Genomic DNA, 19,008 nt, shown 5'->3' on the forward strand with positions numbered 1-19,008 from the left:
ACACGTTGTTCAACCATTGCAACCTAATGTATTTATTCGATTTGAGAAATGGAATCATCAAGAGATTCATGAAAATTCCTATTAAACCGCTACCACAGAATCCAAATCAGCAACAGAGTCTTTATTTAAGTCAGGGTAAACCTGATTGTCATCTGCGATGAAAACTAATATTCCTCATACTCTGGACCGGCGGGTTGAGCGATGTGTGTTTGGTTGCACAAACGAATGCTAGTAGGTTTCCATCTTGCATTTCAAGGAAGCTCAGGTTGATGTCAAAGCCGTATGGACCTAAAAAAAAAAAGGACAACTTAATCTGGTGACACAACACATTGAATTATAATACATCTTTAAATATAGTTTAAATATAATCTTTAGCATCTCATGCCGAGGTTTATAACTCATATTAATGCACCCATCATCCAGGCACTATGGTATTATTCAATGCATGCAAGCACACACGCATACATGTGTACAAATAGTCTGAGTGGAGAATAAAGAAAATGTTTTCTTGGTGCCGGACCCCACTTGATGACAACTTTCTCTTCTCCCCACAAGAGAAAAGTTACCCCTAAATATCGAATGCCCTGCACCATTTGATTCAAATGTACCAATCCATGAAGCAAAGCGCAAGGTTGGATTGACTCAGCACATGGGCATTAGTAGGTGTTGCCGCTTCGCATAAAACTTGATTTGAAAAAAATGCATTGACCAACCAAGAGCCTGAACTGATTATAGCCTACTTACATTTGAAAATTCAGCGCAATACGAGTCTCCACTGTCGCCTTTACAGCCCTTCACCGCCTGCAATGTAAGTGCATAAGTAGAATCAGTAAAGAACAAAGGCTGTAGTGCGTACAGTTAGATAGCCCACCCTGCCCCGGCACTGTCGATAGCAAACCACACTGGAGTCAACTGTCGCCTAGCAAGCAACTGGACTAGTCCAGTTTCGGTATGGCCTCATTCGAAGATCTTGTATCTGTTACACACTCGTTACGCACATGAAACGCGCCTGGAGGTTTTTTATTCATTTATTTTATTACTGTTGATGATACAGAGGATTTAATGCTTGAAGAGTCCACCGACTTCGTGACTAGGATTGTCCATTGCAACACCATGACCCTTGCATCTTTTCCATATAATAGCTAAAATAGTAACAAAGCATTTACAATTAAAACTTTATTCTTATTATGCCATGATGTGTTCTGTCTCCCTTCTTGAAGTTTATCTCCTTTCTTCTAGCCTGTCCCCTTTCTTGTGAGCTGGCAAGGTCAATGAGACCCTCACCCTGGTTTAAAAGTCTCCAATATGCACGAAAATGAGGGTAAGCGCTCTCGGACGAAATATCTACCATCGGTCATTAAAACCGAGCAGACAACATACTGTTAATGTGGCATAACCACACTTCACTCCTCAAAAAGACTATCCTGAGTATTGAAAGTAAATGCTCCAGTGCTATTTACAGCTGCGCGTTATTAAGGTGCTAAGGCGGCAAGTCTGATCTGTGTTCATCGAACACCATTAAATGCGGGTGATATTTTGTGACCCCAAGCGTGCTCAAATGAAAGAATAGCCAGGGCCAGTAGATGCGATTTTACCATTGATATTCATGCCTGTAGATATATCAATTTCTTGTCGCTCTAGTCCTACCAATTATTGACTACGAAGAGAGAGTTGAATTAAGGACAGGTATGGATCTTCTTACTCTACTTTGAGTTTCTACCAAAAAAAAAAAAAAAAAAAAAAGAATTGAAAGTGACAGCTCCAAAAATTTCCGCTCCTCTTTTTTTTTTTTTTTAATCTCTCATCCGCAGCAACTAGTTTTGAGCATGAACAACGACAGCATGGACCCAGAGCAGATTAGAACATTGGCTCAGCAACTGGCTCAACGGCTCATTGCGATGCGACAGACGCATCATAATCCCATTCAACATCCTGGGTCTCATTTAAGTGACATTCCTCAGAGTCAAACTGAGATGATTCCAACGACGAGTTCAGACACCAATATCTCTCAGCTTACCTTCCAATTGAACAGTTTACAGACTCAAGATGGACTAATAAACCAAACGCCTCCTTCACCGTCATTGACGTCAATAGCAACAGACCCGACTATAAAGGAAGTCCAAGTTAATACTGATGCTGATCAATACGCCTCAGTTCCTGACCCGTCTGTTTACGAAATGGATTTTATAAATACTTATCTACGCACCAACGCGTTAGTCCTCGCATTCGAAGAGACACAGCTTTTGGTAATTTGGAAGTAAGGGGAATGAAGAGGCTTAACTTTGGGATGGTATTTTTCACCCCCCATTACTAATATCACTAATCAACAACAAAATAATAGGAACATGCTTGTGAGCAAATACCCATCGACAAGCTCGTTAATGAGGCAGAAGCAATGGTCAAAGATTACCCAAACGATAGTACAGATGATATTATAATCAGGTAAACACTCGAATTGACTATTGCCTATTCAAGTATACAGCTTGTTATTGTACTGACTTTTACCTTATCCTTTTTTATTTTGCGGACTTCCTCTTTTTCCAGGCGTCTTTTGCATTGGTTCAAGAATGAATACTTCACATGGGTGAATGAACCTCCTTGCGCTAGTTGCCAGGTATGGACTAGCAACTCAGTTGTCTTTGAATAATGTCGGTGGGGGAAAGCTTGGAACATTACAGAATTAAAGGCTAATCTTCTTTTTTATTTTTTCTTTTTACAGGGGAAGACAGTTGCTATGGGACATACCACCCCGACAGCTCAGGAAAGACAGGACGGCGCAGGGATAGTTGAGACATATCGCTGCACTCAGGCTTGCCCTACTATAACTCGATTCCCGCGGTATGGGATGCCTAGAATCCTATTCAGTACACGTCGAGGACGATGTGGAGAATGGGCCAATGTAAAGGAGGATTGAATCAAGATCAAATGAGTTTATGGATTCAGTTTTATTTCATGGATTTTTCTTAATCTCAAGCTGTCTGCTGCACTTTCCTAATGTCTACTGCCGTCATAAATCTGTGTAGTGCTTTACGGTTTGTTGCAGAGCATTAGGATATAGCACACGATATGTACATGATACAACAGATCATGTTTGGACTGAAGTCTGGAGTGTCCACAAGAAGCGATGGATCCATTGCGATGCATGTGAGGCTGCGTATGATCAGCCACTGCTTTACTCGACCGGATGGGGGAAGTCCCTGAGCTACTGTGTTGCATTTTCAGGTATGGCTTTTTTTTTTTTTTTTTTTTTTTTTTTTTTAAAAAAAAAAAAAAAAAAAAAAAAAAAAGTAGGATGTTACTGGTTCGCTTCATATTATAATATAATAATATTTTTTTTCTTCTTTCTTTTTTTTTTTTTTAGCCGAAGAAGTTGTCGATGTTACTAAACGCTACACAGTTGATTACGACACTGCTGTCGTTAAAAGACGAAAATCGATTCGAGAGCCTGTTTTAGCAAAGGTGTTGGGCTGATTTATTTTATAAGAAAAAAAAAAAAAAAAAAAACTGTTGTGCTGAGGAAGACCTGGAGAAGCATTTGACTTATTCACATGTTTTTTTTTTTTTCTTTTGTATTAGTTTTTGCATCTTTTATCCGAATCGAATTTGGCAAAACTGAAGTTAGATACAACAGAAATACAATCTATTCGAGATAGACAAAGTTTGGAAGCTGAGGAGCTTTCTGGAAGACATGGCGATAACCGGACTATTGAGACACAAGAACGAGAGAGTGGTAATAGTCTTGATATTCAATGATCTTTAGGGAGGACCAACCAGATAAATGATTTGAAGTTTTCTTTTTTCTTCAACTCCTTCTTTCTTTCTCCTTGTTTCTTTTTTCTATTTCTATTTCTTTTTCTTTTTCTTTTTCTTTCTCTCTCCCCTTGTTTTCTTTTCCGAGCAAGGTGTACGCAATGTCATGGAATTGCTTCATCCTTAGGAACTAATAGGTTTTTGGCATTTTTTTTTTTTTTTTTGGATATTGTTTAGGATCAGACGAATGGACCAGAGCCCGGGGTGAAAGGCGATGAGTAAGGGGGTATCGATACGAGCGATATTACATTTGCTCTTGGACAACACCAAGTAAACACGGATATAAAGAGGGAAAGACGAGGCCCTGTAAAGTAATAGTATTGAATAAAGCGCTGTAGTTTCAGCTGTTGTATCCCGGATGCCTTTCCATAAGTGCAAGGTCAATGTACAAAAAAATAAAATAAAATAAAATAAAACACGTCTGCAGAGTTCACTGACGTGCCCCATCATCATAATGGATCTTAGATTAGATCTTCTAGTTTATCCGAGCAGACAGTCAATCCTTGTTTGACCTTTCTCCCTTCCTTCTTTCCTCTTCATAGACAAAGAAAATAAAATGCTATGATCCATAATCCCATTTTGGGCTCTCTAGAAGATGCATGTTGACCTGGGTATGTTATTGCTTTTTTTTTTTTTTTTTTTTTTTTTTTATTTTATTTTATTTTATTTTATTTTATTTTTTATTTATTTATTTATTTATTTTTTTTATTTTTATTTTTTTCCGCACCTATAAAATACTTGAACCTTTACTTCTTTGTGCTGCTATGCTTTTTTTTTTTTTTTTTTTTTTTTGACCGAAAATGAACAGCCCTATCATCCCTAAAATATGTTGTGATCATAGTAAAAAAAAGCTAAATGACTAAGGCGGCGTTTATTTCAGGGCACTGTTGCTGAGCATAGCAGGCAGACATTGATGTTGTTTAAAGTTTTTAAGATGCACTTTTTGTTTCGTACTTACGTTGTGAGCCATCCAAAAATGGATCCTCTAAACCGAAGCATTGCTCGGTTATGCTTTCTATCTGATTGAATATCTCAGCATGAATGTATATATTATGGTCATGACTTCAATCTAGAGCGATGACTGAATTGAACTGGTGGCTGATTTGTCCAACAAACAAGTTAAAGAATACGAATGTGGGTCGCGACTAAATGAACAATATATACATGCATGAAAAATTCTTTTTTTTTTAGATGCTTTTTCTTTCAGATACAGTGCAGGGCAAAGAAATGCATGCACGTTGGTTGGACACGAGGGAAAAAGAGTCGCGATGTGGTTAAGTCCTCGGGGTTTCTTTTAGTACGTTTGAACAAGCACTACACACATTGGTGACTTTTTATCTTTTTTCTGTTCTTTTTCTTTTTTTTTGAGAAGTGTGAGAAGAAAGGGAGATGTAATCCATTAACAACTGTTCTGGTATTTACTATTCGCCCATTCTTTTCCGTTTAAGCAAAAATGGAACACTTATGCAAATGGTAAAAAAAAAAAAAAAAATTACACAAATTGCTCCTTGCTTGACGCGACTTGAAAGCACTGACCTTCTGACTCTTTTGTTCAGACATTGACGGACTCCTTTTTTGTTAAAAGTGTATGACATATAATTATAAAGTATATATGATCTTTTTCCCCCACTTGTGGGAATAGCATTGTTGCTCTTGCTTGTTCTCTGCTTTTCCAACTTTGAATGTGAAGCGGGAGATATATTAAAAAGGAAAAATGCCTGTCGTTACACAAACATTGTTATAGGTGGCCCAAGTGGGTCAAACAACAAACCCATTTGGCAAACAAAAAAAAAAAAAGGCAACAACATCTGATTATTTTTTTATTTTTTTGCGGGAGGAACTTTCTGCATTATGCTACGTCTATAAGCATAAAGATAAATGCATGTATATGTTCAACCAGTTTCTGAGAAAAGAGCGTTGAAGGATTTTCACAACTAATGAACTATGCCATTAGAAGAGTTAAAAAAAAAAAAAAAAAAAAAAAAAAAAAAGAAAAGGTGCCGTTAGAGTACCCTCGTGATGATACACTGAGCTGCAGCTATGCATGAAAGGAAGGGTGGAAAGGACACATTGCCTACCAAATTTATGCAAAAAAAAAAAAAAAAAAAAAAAAAAAAAGCTCGTCTTGCATTTAAAAAACGCGCATAGATGCGCCTTTTCGCGTTTGTTTGGGTCAAGTCTTCGTAAAACTGTAACCGTTGGTCCATAGCCAAACAAATATGAGCATCCTGCGGTCCTCATTTACCAAATATCAAATATCAAATATTGAGAATAAAAATAAGTGGTATGACGAGGCGAGATGACAAGATGTGTGTGGCAGGATAATGTGTGAGGAACCTTGCTATCTTTCACGAGGGAAGGAATCAAAGACTAAAAAAGAATGTAGACAGTGGATGCTGGTCATTAGATCATGGTCCGAACTGGATAGAGCATGTGTTGCTGCTATTGCTTGTCATATTTTTATTATGACATTATTTCCGAAACTAATAGACATGTACTCGCTGTTCATTTTTTTTTTTCTTTTTCTTTTAGCCAATGGTTCAACCATTCACTCTTATGGATCAGAAATGGGACCAACAACAGGCAAGCACAGGATGACCGTGCACAAGGGCATGTTCGCTGCCCTAACTTTCCAAAAAATACACATTCATGTATACACTTGGACAATTACAATTCTCACGCTCAGGATGGCAGTACAGTACATATACAGATATTAATTTGTACTTCTCGTTGTATCAGTCAATGTCTTGCATTGACATTGTCGCTGAGAGAAGACTTTTTTTCCCTTTTTCCCTTTTTCCCTTTTTCAAGTAGCAGATGTATGATGTATATATGGTGCCCATTCGCTGTTGTACATACTCTACATAAGGAACGAACTATTTTCCAGAGCGTTCATTTTCTTTTCTTTTTCTTACTATTATTATTCTTTTATGTCATAGTCTATGTGTTCACAAAGACATGAGGACATCCAACGATTCTGCAAAAAAAAAAAAAAAAAAAAAGCCCTTCACATGGTATGCATATCAATGGCCTTATGTTAATTTTGTATTAGACTATTGGGCGCCTCTTCATGAAGCTGAGAATGTGTCGATCGCGTGATTTACAATAAAAAAAAAAATCGTCATCGTCTTGTTTCCATGATCATGTGACTGGTCTAATCAGAAAAAGGATTACATTCATATCCATGCATGTCGTAAATTTGTCAAATGATTTGCTTTGAAGGCTCAATTTGATAATGGCAATAAAATAGAACCACATGGGCTGGCGCCACTTCATCTAATCACATATAAAAAATGTATCTATAATATATATATATATAATATATACAAATGCCATTTGTTTATGATCATTAACGGTGCACACATGGGAGCGGTAATTGTTTTAATATTAAAAAGATTATTTCAACACGTGCATGACACATCAAGACGTCTGACTTGTGCCGCTAACAGCAACAAACAATGACAAGTAATAATTCGGCATGTATAGGTGCATAAATATATATATATTATCATTCATTAATTTACGATCTGTTTCGTTGGCATGCGACCTAATAGGATCCTACTAAACTTTTAACAAATGTTTTAATGTTGGGTTCATTTGTCTTGGGGATCAATTTGTCTATACTAAAGATGTTGATTGGTAGTCTTTCCTTTGCACGCCCTCCTCCCCCAACTCCTCCTTACTCAATTTTCATTTCGTACCTTTTATTATCAAATTGAAACAAAGCCCAGAGAAAGCGATGAGCTAAGGTGGAAAATAAACTAAAGAACCATTGTTGATGATTAGCATTAGATATTGACAACCGTGATAAACATGAATGAATATCGGAAGAGCAAGCAAGGATCACTACACAATTATTAAGCACCGCCTATTCCCCCTCATATTCACTCGCTAAATAGCATGGACACATCAAAAAAAAAAAAAAAAAAAAAAAAAAAAGGAGAGGCCAAGAATGGATAATCTTGCATAATGCTGCGTAAGCAAATCATTTTCTATTCTTTGTTCAGGGTCAACAATCTGGTTCGTGCGCCTGTACAAGAAAAGTAAGGGGTAAAGAAAGATCTAGTCTTTCGTGGGTAAAAAAAAAAAAAAAAAAAAAAAAAAGGTTTTAAAACAAAGGTACATCACATGTTGCCTTTTTTTTATGACACGTGTAATCTTATCCTGATCATTAATTTTTCACGAATGTGCTTACTTACTTTCAGGGTACGGATAGATTACATCTATAAAGGTGTCGTCAGTCAGTTTTACCTTGTCTCTCTCCCTCCAAAAGCCAAATCCCGATAAGTGAAATGTGCATCACATGCATGAAGAGCCAACTCAAAAAAATGGGGATCCTTTTGGTGGGATTAAAATGAATTAAGAAATAGGAGGTTGAGCATCCATGTGCCCGTCAACTTTAGATTGTTTACTTAGTCTTTTTTTTCATTTAAAACACCCAGGCTTGTGATCTAATACTGTCTGTGCTTTTAGTTTGACTAAATGATTACAGAGGAATGGGATGTAGGGTTTCCTTAAACATGTGGGTAAGATGAGTTTAGGAAGGGACCAGATGGGATACATTGATGCTTATAAACAATGAGCTCTCATGAAAAAAAAAAAAAAAAAAAACGCAGGTCGCTGCATTTATTGTCCACACTCCATTTATTGTCCGATATAGTCAAAGTATACTAAGGGGCTATTTGTCAGTTGAAAAGAGACGATCGTACAGATTAATATTTGTTGACAATCTCATTAAAATATTTTAAAACACATTTTATTATATAGCATTGCAATTTTGTAGTAACCTATTAATATTTGTAACCTTGTACTTCCTTCTATTTCGTATTTTGTGCCTCCACATCAAAGCATGTGCACATTTTATTCATCGTCGTTCTCAGCTGCGCACGAAACACGCTGTTGTTGTTAGCTCTTTCTTATGATTTTATTTTATTTTATTTATTTTTTTTTGTTTTTTCTGGTTGTTTATATCGTTTATATTTAAATGGCGTTTGGCATTGAGAGCAGCCATTATCAATTATTATTCAGCTATACTGGCTAGAAAATTAAAGTGATCGGTTTTTACATGCTTGGCCGAGTAAAAATCTTCAAAGTTCAGGTTTACAACATTTTCAAAAACAAGGGGTTAACGAATAAAAAAAAAATAAGATGCTCATGATTGTTACTACAAAGTAATATCAAACCCCCTTCCTTTTGAGGAAAAGCAAAGCGGAGAGAAAGGAGTAAAAAAAAAAAAAAAAAAAAAAAAAGTGTCGGAGAAGATGAACACATGTTGCAGCATACCTTAACAGATTTACAATACAAGCAAGCCGTGCGTCTTGGTGTGGCACCTGCTCCTTCAGCCATACACGCATAAACACATATAAATATGAAAGTTTGTTCCTTTGTGCATTATCGAATACATAGCCTTCTTTTTTCTCTTTCCTTGTTTTCTAAACCTTACAATCTACATCATTATCGATATCAAAACCACCAACTCTCACTACTCTCACAACTCTCACAACTCTCACAATTATCCTTTCAACATCATATTATTATCGTATTATAGTCGTCTTTTTCTCCTTAATATCACTGCTTAGTCGACACTCAATCTCCCACAATTTCTGATTCATATTCTTTCCTTAAAAAATAAAAAAAAAGAAAGAAAAATTCCGTCTTTCTCGTTATCAATGTCTCCACCTGCCGAGCACAATCCTTCTCTTCCATCGTACCAACATTTTCCAGTACAATCCTTAGGCACCAGCGCAATGGACTACTCCGAGTCAACAGCAACATACGATCACCACCGTCAACAGCAGCGTGATTCCTCCTCACAATCTCCTCCTGCGCCTGCACCATACTTTCGGCAACCGGGACCTCGAGCCCCTTCAAGAGAACAATCCCATTTAGATTACAATGGCAACATCGATAGTCTGACGAGGCGGCCATCTTACCCTAAACTCAACCATCATGACTCCCAGCACCTCGACCATCAGCACCATCCTCACAGATTAATGTCATATTCCTCAGAACCTAACTTGGACCTATATGGACATCAGCGGAGTCTATCGTACCATGGACATTCTTCCAGCCAGCGACAGCAAGGCTCCCAGATGTCGCCTACATCCCCAACAGACTCTTATTCTTCATATTATCAAAGTCAGCATCAGCATCATTATGCACAGAGTCATATCCATGATCCAGCGCCGGGACAAAGAGAAAGAGGAGCAGGAGGAGGAGGAGGAGGAGGAGGAGGAGGAGTAACGGCATATGAACCCATTTCGATATCAAGAAGATCGTCGAGAGACGATGTGTCTATGTCGCACTATGACCCACGAGATGAGGCATCATCAGTAACGCCAACATCAACTTCCACACCAGTACCGCATCCAGCTCATCATGGGCGACAACGAAGTGTGGGTCAGTTAGGGTCTATTTCCGCGCCTCATTATCAAGACCATTCACTTGGGTCATTCCAGTCACCATCACAACTTCACCAGCCGCAACAGCCGCAATCACCTCGATCTCCACCTTCTCCACACTCGTCTTCATCACCAACAAAACAAGACTCAATGTCGCCTCAATCACCGCCGCTAACACCTTCACCACGGGACTACCCTCAGCAGCAGCAGCCGCAGCCGCAGCAGCAACAGCAACAACAACAACAACAACAGCCATATTATACACCGCCTTTGCCTCGTTCACGAGCAGCATCGGTCGGAGGCTTCAGTAGTAGCAGTGGTGGCAGTGGTAGCAGAGTAACGTTGCACAAAGCATCGACACGCGAAGTAGCAGCCGTAGGACCAAATCGCCGGCTGGCCCATATTCTTTCAGAACAGAAGAGAAGAGAAAAGATCAATGGAGGATTTGATGAACTCAAAAGCGTCGTTCCCGAGTAAGTCATGTGTTTACATTTTTATACATTATTGATCAAGGGACATGTTTCAATTATTTTATTAACTTGGTTTCCTATTTTTGTTTCTTTGATACGATGGGTACCTGGATTTCTTCTTTGTTTTTTTTTTTTTTTTTTTTTTTTTTTTTTTCTTCTCGTTTTCTTCATCCCATGTCTTATCTACTATAGTTGTGCGCAAAACGCTGACTCGAAAGCGACTATCTTGAGAAAAGGTAAAGACTTTAGATCCTTTAAAAAAAAAACAAAAAAAAAAACTTTAACCCACAAATGCATTTTGTTTATATTACATTTTTCATTTTATTGACTTTGTTTACCCTTTTTTTCATTATTATTACCATAAATATACACAGCCGTGTCCTATATCCTACTCCTTGAAGGCGAACTGAAGAGGTACACAGGCGGATATGATCATTCATCAAGATATGATCAACCGCTTCATAACAATAACATTAACAACACCAACAGCAGTGACAACAATAGCAACCATAGTACTAATAACAATAGTAATCATAGCAACAATCAATATCATTCGGATCCCTCTTACAGTGAGCACGATCGTCAGTAATAAAGTGACATTATGTCAATCCGAACAATACATTAAAAAAAAAAAAAAGCCTTTATTCTCTCCTTCTTACTCTCTTTCTCGCTCTTTCTAGTTCTTTCTTTATAGTATACTTGTTATAGTATACATGTGTTCGTTTATATATATATATAACATATTAAAACAAATTAATATCACATTTAAATTGAGTTTGTCATTGTTGTCATTGTTTTTTTTTTTTTTTTTTTTTTTTTTTAGTCTTAAGAATACATGTCCATTAAAGTTTGCTCGTTATTCAAGATTTTTTTTTTTTTTTTAAAAAAAACTGCATGTTCCTTTAGTTGCACTGACCAAGTAACATGCACATGTTACTTACTAAGCAAAAAACATTTGGGCGAACGAGAATATCTGAAATAGCGACCGAGTGAGTCAAGCTTTTATTTTTTTGTTGTGTAAGCAAACACAGGAATGCTTTGCCTTGCATCATAAACAATCGATAATGCTGAACCGAACGTGTGTGTTATTTTTATTTTTATTTTTTTTTTTTGTATGTCTTTTAGTGACTATCGACAATTATTTACATCTTACAGCGAGTAGAAACACTCTCCCGTCTTCTGCTCCTTATGGACCTTTTTTTTTTTTTTTTTTTTTTTTTTTTTTTTTCCTTCAGGGCGAAGGTCTTGTTTGAAAAGGTGCCGGCGGAGCAGGTTGTGAAGGTGGCTGTAACAGGGGTATCGCTTCAGATGTGCCTTTAAGAGTCATATTAAGCAACCCTTGAGGCTCTAGCCTTGGATAGGGTACGGCGGCAGTAGTAACAGTGGTGGCAGGATGTTGATACATGTCAATTCCTGGTAATGGTGCTATTTCCATCCTATCACCAGGGAAAGAAAGCTCCGAAGATCGCATTAACGGACGTTGTTGATGTGATTGTTGTACATGTGTACTTGTATCACTTCCAGGAAGAGAGTCCGGCACAGAGAATGTCGCTGAATAAGTTGGTGATGGCATATAGGAGGGACTCTGGCCCTGAGAGCTGCTTCCATATTGGTGTGGCTGGAATGCACTGCCAAAAGATATGGATGATGTGTTGGAATACACCCTACTTCCAAGGTAGGAATCCCGCGGAGATGGGAACAGGTTTGATCTATTGTTGTTGTTGTTCAAGTCGGTTGAAGAGGAAGAGAAAGAAGAAACGGAGAATCCATCCAGGCTTGCTCGTAGGTTGTGTAGATGTACAAGGTCTCCATTGACGTCAGTATCTTCAGGCCCTTCAACAGTGACAGTTTGCTGCTGCTCTACATCATTGTCAGTCGATGTTTTGCCGTACACTGGCTGTCCTGCAACGGTAACCACAGACTGAAAACGGGATGTAGGAGGAACAAAATTTGAGGTTGTTGTAGCTGCTGTCTCCGTGTCGACTAGAGGATATTCCTGAGGAGCATGAACCGGACGCGGGGTTGTCAGAGGTCGAGCCACTATACCATCATTCATCACTCCAAGTTCCTGATAGGGATACTGAGCATAAGTATGAGCATGAGCTTGTATTTGGTAAGGGTTCTGATTATAGAGCTCCAAGCTCGCACCTCTTCCTGTTGTGGCATAATTTTCAAAATGCTCGGGGGCTGGCCGCTGCTGGGGAAGCTCGTAATTCCTATCAGTCCCGGCATCAGTACTAGCACTAGTCGCAATAACTGTGCCAGGTCCCGATCCAGACCCATGGTTATCCTTCATATCAGGGCTATTATTGCCACCATTATTGAGCCGATTGCTTCTGCGCTCACTATGTAGTTCATCTTCATTCTTGAGTACCGCTCCCTTGGCAAGTCTGTCTTCTTCCTCGAAACGGCGTAGTCGATTCTTTTTCTTTCGAATGTAGTAGACACTCCCTCCTCCGAACAATAATACGAGTACTACACCACCTACAATAAGCCCAATCATCAACGTCTTTGTTTTTTTGGGGGGGATAAAGATATTCACAGTGTTCCCCCATTGTTGTGCTTTCCCATCCCAGACATGGATCGATTGGTCAAGGAAGTTGTCGAGGGGAGAGCTGGGACTATAGTCCAAAGTAGTGACTCCGCCATGGAGAAAGACTTGGTCGCCCTGTCCAATCCTGACTGCACCACGGAAATTGGTGTTCCTAGGCCCACTATCGCCATTTGGGATTCCCGAAAGAGTTGACACAGAGTTCTTATCAGCATCATAAATTTCCACCCGCTGTTGCTGGGTGTCGCCAGAGCCACCAGAATTTCCGGGAAAGATACTCAAGGCAGTACGAGAAACCGCATAAGCAACCGACCCTCTGGTTGGCTTGGAAAGCGTCCGTGAGTTTCCAAACATGACGATTGCTAATATATTCCGGAGAGTAGTTTTATAGTTTTATGTTCGTGATTAGAAATTTGAAATATTCAGGTGAATAAAAAAAAAATAAAAAAAAAAAAAAGCAAAAGCAAAACCAAATGATTTACTGTTCGAAGGAGCCTGCTGAACTGGAAAAGAGGTCACTGCGTCCCAATCCTGGATTTGTCCAGTGACCAGAGTGGAGTATCCGCCTAAAATAAGAGCACGTCCATTTCCGTAATGATCTTCTTCTGCATCCTTGTCCTGTCCAAGAATCGCCAGGGTATAGTGGCGGAACCCAGGAGGAGGTAAGATGGTTGTTACTCCATTGCCTGGGACGGGGCCCCATCCACTGGATGAGGTAGATGAGCCCGGAGGCGTTGTCTGAGGGGTTCCAATGGCCAATGTGATGGTCCAAGTGTTGGTGTTAAGGTAATATGGTTGAGGCTGACTGTTCCAGGTCAGCGTACACATCACTAGAGCCGTAAATCCGTCTGCTAAGATCCTGGATTGGATATAAACTGGATTCAAGAACACATTGGAAGGGACGTTCGGACCAAATTTGAGGGTTGTACCGGGTGTGGTTGTATCACCCCATGTGGAGCTAGCGATATTATAGACCAATATTTGGGAACTGCCACCGACGACGACTATACGGCCGTCATCCGTTGCAAAGCAGTCAGTCCATGCAGGTGTGGCTGTGGGTGTGTCTCTGGAGAAGGTCATTGTCAAATTATTGATTTGGATGGACACAGGAGGACTGGGTAGGTCGAGCCAAGGGAGGGTTTCTGGATTCACATTAGTGCTGAAAGGCAGTTTTAGGGATGTAAAGGTCGCATAGCTAGAAGACATTGGAGGCGTGCCTCCTAAGAAATAAAGCACGTTCCCATGCTCGACAATGCAGTGACCTGCTCGTGGTCCAGGGCCTTTTGACTGAGCATGGACCAGGAGGGAGGAGTGGCGATGATTAGGAATTAAGGTGAAGAGCACTAAAAATATAAAGGCATATGCTGTGCCAAGGCGAATGCGCCGTGAGCGTAAACATTGGCCTCGAGGCGGTCTAAAGGTATTCATAAGGAAGAGAGCAGTGCTGAAAGACAAAAAAGAAAAGAAAAGAAAAGAAAGAAAAAAAAGGAAAAGAGAGATTCAATGGATTGACGGGAGCACCAGGTGTAAAGGCAGAAAAGGAAAAGAGGAGGAGAGCGGAGAGAGCGGCAGGGGGGCGCAGAAGGATCGAGAGAGGGGGGGAAAAAAAAGAAGAGAAGAGTAGAAAAGCGAGAAAAACAAACATGGCTGAGTATATTTTCCCCCCTCTCTTGAGAGCATTGTGGAGAGGAGAAAACATAGGCAGCATCCAATCATGGGGACTGAGGGTATCGGGCATGCCAATAGGAAATGGCATAAAGGCGGATGGATGTGTTTGTTTGGGTTCACAGGATTATAGAGTTACAAGGTTAGGAATGGCAAAAAAAAAAAAAAAAAAAAAAAAAAAAAAATGAACCGGAGGACACAGAGCACAGAAGCAGAGCCGAAGAAATGTGTGGAAGGACACGGCGCGTTCCTAGGCCACATGTACCACGTGCCAAGAAAAAAGCTACAAGAAGTGACAAGAGGCGATGGAGCAAACGCGTATAGACAATGATGTATGCTGCAACATATTCGCGTAGTAGAGTGTCATTCAACACGTCACATTGTCGCGCGATTCGTTGAAATTGGAATAAAAAAGATCTACCCTGCTTGTTGGTAGATGTGTTGAGCTAGATCATGTAACCAATAGCTCGGTTAGATGTATATTTTAGTTTTTATACTATTTATATCTCTGTAATCAATTAATTGATGAATAGGATTGCTAAGCCAGACTAAAAAAAAGATTGCACAGCAGGATTCATAAGGTAAGGAGCTTCTCATTGGAGCACGTTGCCTGGTTTTAGTGTCGAGTAGTCGGCTATGATGCAGACAATTCGGATATTGACAAACGAGTTCTTGCATGGATGACATCAGTGATATAAAGAACAGATAGGACAAAGAAGGAAAGGCGGATGTACTGTGTCAGCACTTCTTTTGACCACCCTACTGCCTTTTGCAGTTCTATCAGGATGCCAATAAAAAGGGAAAGTGTATAAGAAAAAAAAAAGCGGTAGATCTCATAATTACATTTGATGCATCACATTTTAAAAAAGGGCTTCTACTTTGTTTAAATGCAAATGCAACAATGTGGACGAGGCAATTTGATTCCTCATTGGTGCAACGCAACTCGAGTGTCCTTTTTACCCTAATGGACATGAATTTTTTTTTTTTTTGCTCTTGTCCCTGTGTCACGCACACTTTTTTTTTTTTTTTTTTTCTCTTGACTTTAAATCATTGGAATGAGAATAGGATACGAATTTCTCTCTCTTCCTTTCTTCTTTTCTTTCTTTCTTTCTTTCTTTTCAACATCATCCCTCTCTTCTTCTCGCTTTATCCTCTGTCTTTACTCCACATATCCCTGAATCTCTCCACTATTTGATTTGTTTCATTGGACCTGGCTAGTTTTTTTTTTTTTCTTTTTTTTTTGTAAGAAAGTTGTCCAGAATTATGTGTTGCCTACTTTTGAAAAAGTTGATGGGATAAAAATGAACTTTACTTGTTACCTATAGCATGTCTATGACAATTGCTTTTTTTTTTTTTTTTTTTTTTTTTTTTTTTTTTCTCTTCATTCTACATTGAATGAAAAGGAAGACATTGCTTTGTTGTGTTTCTCATTACTTTTTTTTTTTTTTTTTTTTTTTAACGACACATTCAAATGCGACTTTGAAGCAATTCCAGTTATTGAATGGCAAAGGAGGTGTTTTGGTTTGACTAGGAAAGGGGGATGGTGGCGGTGGCTGCTGACTTTACTATTTTTCCTTCCAGGCAGATCGTGAAAGATAGACAAAGTTGTTGTTTTTTTTTTCTTTTTGAAACATGCGACTGGGTTCCAACTGACGAAGCAAACGAAATTTGATCAGTCCTGAGTGAAAATAAAAACAAGGATTACTTACTCCTTTTTTTACAATCTTTGTACTTTTCTCATACATCTCCCCCCTCCTTCATTAATAGATCTAATTATTCGACCGAACCTTGATCTTCAACTACTACATAACACAGGCGTATACATCAGTACAAAATTTGTTTGTGAATATATCCAATGGGTCAGACACTTTCAGCACCTATCACAGAGAAGCACTCGACTTCGGGTCACGATGAACGTCTTGCTTATGGCGCGTCATCTATGCAAGGATGGCGAATCTGTAAGACCACGACCTGATGTGGAGGATGCAAGCTTTCAATTATATTACATGCATAATATACGTTCTAAATTTGAGCCGCACGGTCTTTTACAGAAAGCTTGGAGTCCTTTTGTAACACTACTTTTTTTCTTTTCGTTTCTATATATATATAAAAAAAACTAGCAATGGAGGATGCGCACACAACCTTGCTGCAGTTAGAGAACGCCCCCAAAGGAACTTCCTTTTTCGCCGTTTATGATGGTCATGGAGGTTAGTTGCCCAATTTTCTTAGAGGCAAAAAAAAAAAAAAAAAAAAGTTTGTTTGCTTGCTTGGGAAAGAAAAAAATTCTTTCTAATAAGGCTTGATGTAACAATATTCGGCTTATTCGCAGGTCCTAATGTTGCCATGTTTAGCGGGGAGGCTTTACACAAGAAGATCGTGGCTGATTATGCCTTCTCGAAGGGTGATTATAAAACTGCAATCAAGAATGGATTCTTGGAAATGGATCGTGCTCTTCGCCATGGTAACACCTTGAGCTATTATTGATGACCACCTTACTCAACCTTTTTTTTTTAAGCTCTCATTTTAACCATTTTGGATTTTTTTTTTTTTTTTTTTTTTTTTTTTACAACTCATTGACCAATTGTCAGATCCCGAGTATGGCTGCGATTCATCTGGATGCACCGCCATTACTGCAACCATTACAGACAATAATATACTCTATGTGGTAAGCGCTATTTCATCTTGTTTTACGGACGATGATAAGAAGTTTCGAGGATATTTGGAATTATAGTATGTTGATATAGATTTTAATGATTTTCCCTTTTTTTCCTTTTTTCCTTTTTTCTCTTTTCTTTTATTATAATAATACGGATCTAATTCTATCCAGGGAAATGCCGGTGATTCTCGTGCCGTCCTTGGCTCTAATGGAACAGCTATTGCCATGTCGAATGACCACAAACCAATGAACAAAGGTATAGGATGCAGTATTTCTGTTTACAGTGCTGCTTTTTGTTTATTTTGTGGTAATATCAATCTACAAATCAGGTCCCTCGTCTAACCACCGATCTTTTTTTTTTTTTTCTTTTTTTCTGCAACCTTATAGCGGAAGCAGCTAGAATCGTCGCTGCAGGAGGGTTTGTTCAATATAACAGGGTAAATGGAAACCTTGCATTATCACGAGCGTTGGGTGATTTTGAATTTAAGATGAATGCGATGCTCGGACCTGAGGAACAAATCGTCACTGGTAAGTGTTTTTTTACTATAAGGCAGGGATAGCCTTTTTTTTTTTTTTTTTTTTTCTTGTACATGAGTGTATTTCACAAAAAAAAAAAAAAAAAAAAAAAACTGATTATCATTTATATACATTTATACCAACTACCAGCTAATCCAGCCATCAGGGAGCATAAAATAACGGATGAGGACGAGTTTTTAGTCCTTGCATGCGATGGTAAGACTTTGCAGAAACCCTTAATGTTTTTCTGGCTTGAGCTTTTGTTGTTGTTGTTGTTGTTGTTGTTGCTGTTGTTGCTATTACTCACAATGCGATAAACTGATTTGGAAACGGATAGGCATTTGGGATTGTATGAGTTCTCAGGATGTAATAACTTTTATCCGCAAGGGTATTGCCGATAAAATCCCTCTGGAAAGAATCTGCGAGATGACTATGGATCATTGTTTGGCATCTGATTGTGATATGGCATACGTTGGCTGCGATAATATGACTATTATTATTGTGGCATTTTTAAATGGAAGGACTGTTGAAGAATGGTATGAGCATGTCAGCAACCGCGTTGCTGTACGATTGGGCCCAGAAAACCCCTCGGAGAGCCGTCCCAATGGAGACGAAGATCCCGATGGCACGGCTGGGGATGGTCAACTGTTGCCACCGCCATCGAAAGCGGAGAGTCACCCACTCTATTATATGGACAATGTAGATATGGAGTAGGGTCTAAGAACGGGGGGATAGTGTACCCAACCGATCTGTATCATCAATCATTTCATCGGGCATATTGTTCATCATTTCATTACTTTTTTTTTTTCTTTTATCATATTCAGTTTCACATTGTACTGTGCAAGCATATCCATGGTATCTTATTCCAATATTCAATATCCACACATGTACCCATATCAAAAGCTTTCAAAAAAAAAAAAAAATGCAAAAGCTTCATCT

At 38.9% G+C, this 19,008-nt stretch overlaps 4 protein-coding genes across 4 annotated transcripts; 3 read left to right on the top strand and 1 right to left on the bottom strand.

The window, feature by feature from the left end:
- The first annotated feature begins 1,791 nt into the window (after positions 1-1,791).
- BCR41DRAFT_387610 (hypothetical protein) lies at positions 1,792-4,186 on the top strand. The gene is made up of 8 exons (XM_022027912.1): positions 1,792-2,246; positions 2,342-2,442; positions 2,545-2,614; positions 2,720-2,899; positions 3,024-3,222; positions 3,362-3,459; positions 3,577-3,730; positions 3,988-4,186. Exons 1-8 carry the CDS (start codon positions 1,827-1,829, stop codon positions 4,026-4,028), a joined length of 1,263 nt encoding a protein of 420 aa, XP_021880024.1. The 5' UTR covers positions 1,792-1,826; the 3' UTR covers positions 4,029-4,186.
- Positions 4,187-9,212: 5,026 nt separating this feature from the next.
- On the top strand, positions 9,213-11,332 carry BCR41DRAFT_423341 (hypothetical protein). The gene is made up of 3 exons (XM_022030286.1): positions 9,213-10,684; positions 10,874-10,917; positions 11,056-11,332. Exons 1-3 carry the CDS (start codon positions 9,480-9,482, stop codon positions 11,268-11,270), a joined length of 1,464 nt encoding a protein of 487 aa, XP_021880025.1. The 5' UTR covers positions 9,213-9,479; the 3' UTR covers positions 11,271-11,332.
- Positions 11,333-11,912: 580 nt separating this feature from the next.
- BCR41DRAFT_387611 (hypothetical protein) lies at positions 11,913-14,525 on the bottom strand (the record flags this gene model as incomplete). The annotated part of the gene is made up of 2 exons (XM_022027913.1): positions 13,715-14,525; positions 11,913-13,594 (listed from the first exon to the last, which is right to left on the bottom strand). The coding sequence occupies exons 1-2, from the start codon at positions 14,436-14,438 to the stop codon at positions 11,913-11,915; spliced, it is 2,406 nt and encodes an 801-aa protein (XP_021880026.1). The 5' UTR covers positions 14,439-14,525.
- A 2,227-nt stretch (positions 14,526-16,752) lies between these two features.
- BCR41DRAFT_324499 (phosphatase 2C-like domain-containing protein) lies at positions 16,753-18,973 on the top strand (the record flags this gene model as incomplete). The annotated part of the gene is made up of 8 exons (XM_022021550.1): positions 16,753-16,855; positions 17,018-17,104; positions 17,227-17,358; positions 17,486-17,562; positions 17,725-17,809; positions 17,941-18,081; positions 18,220-18,285; positions 18,407-18,973. 8 exons carry the CDS (start codon positions 16,753-16,755, stop codon positions 18,781-18,783), a joined length of 1,068 nt encoding a protein of 355 aa, XP_021880027.1. The 3' UTR covers positions 18,784-18,973.
- Positions 18,974-19,008: the final 35 nt, after the last annotated feature.

The sequence above is a fragment of the Lobosporangium transversale genome (assembly GCF_002105155.1).
Source record: "Lobosporangium transversale strain NRRL 3116 chromosome Unknown BCR41scaffold_26, whole genome shotgun sequence".
In the NCBI taxonomy this organism is placed as follows: domain Eukaryota; kingdom Fungi; phylum Mortierellomycota; class Mortierellomycetes; order Mortierellales; family Mortierellaceae; genus Lobosporangium; species Lobosporangium transversale.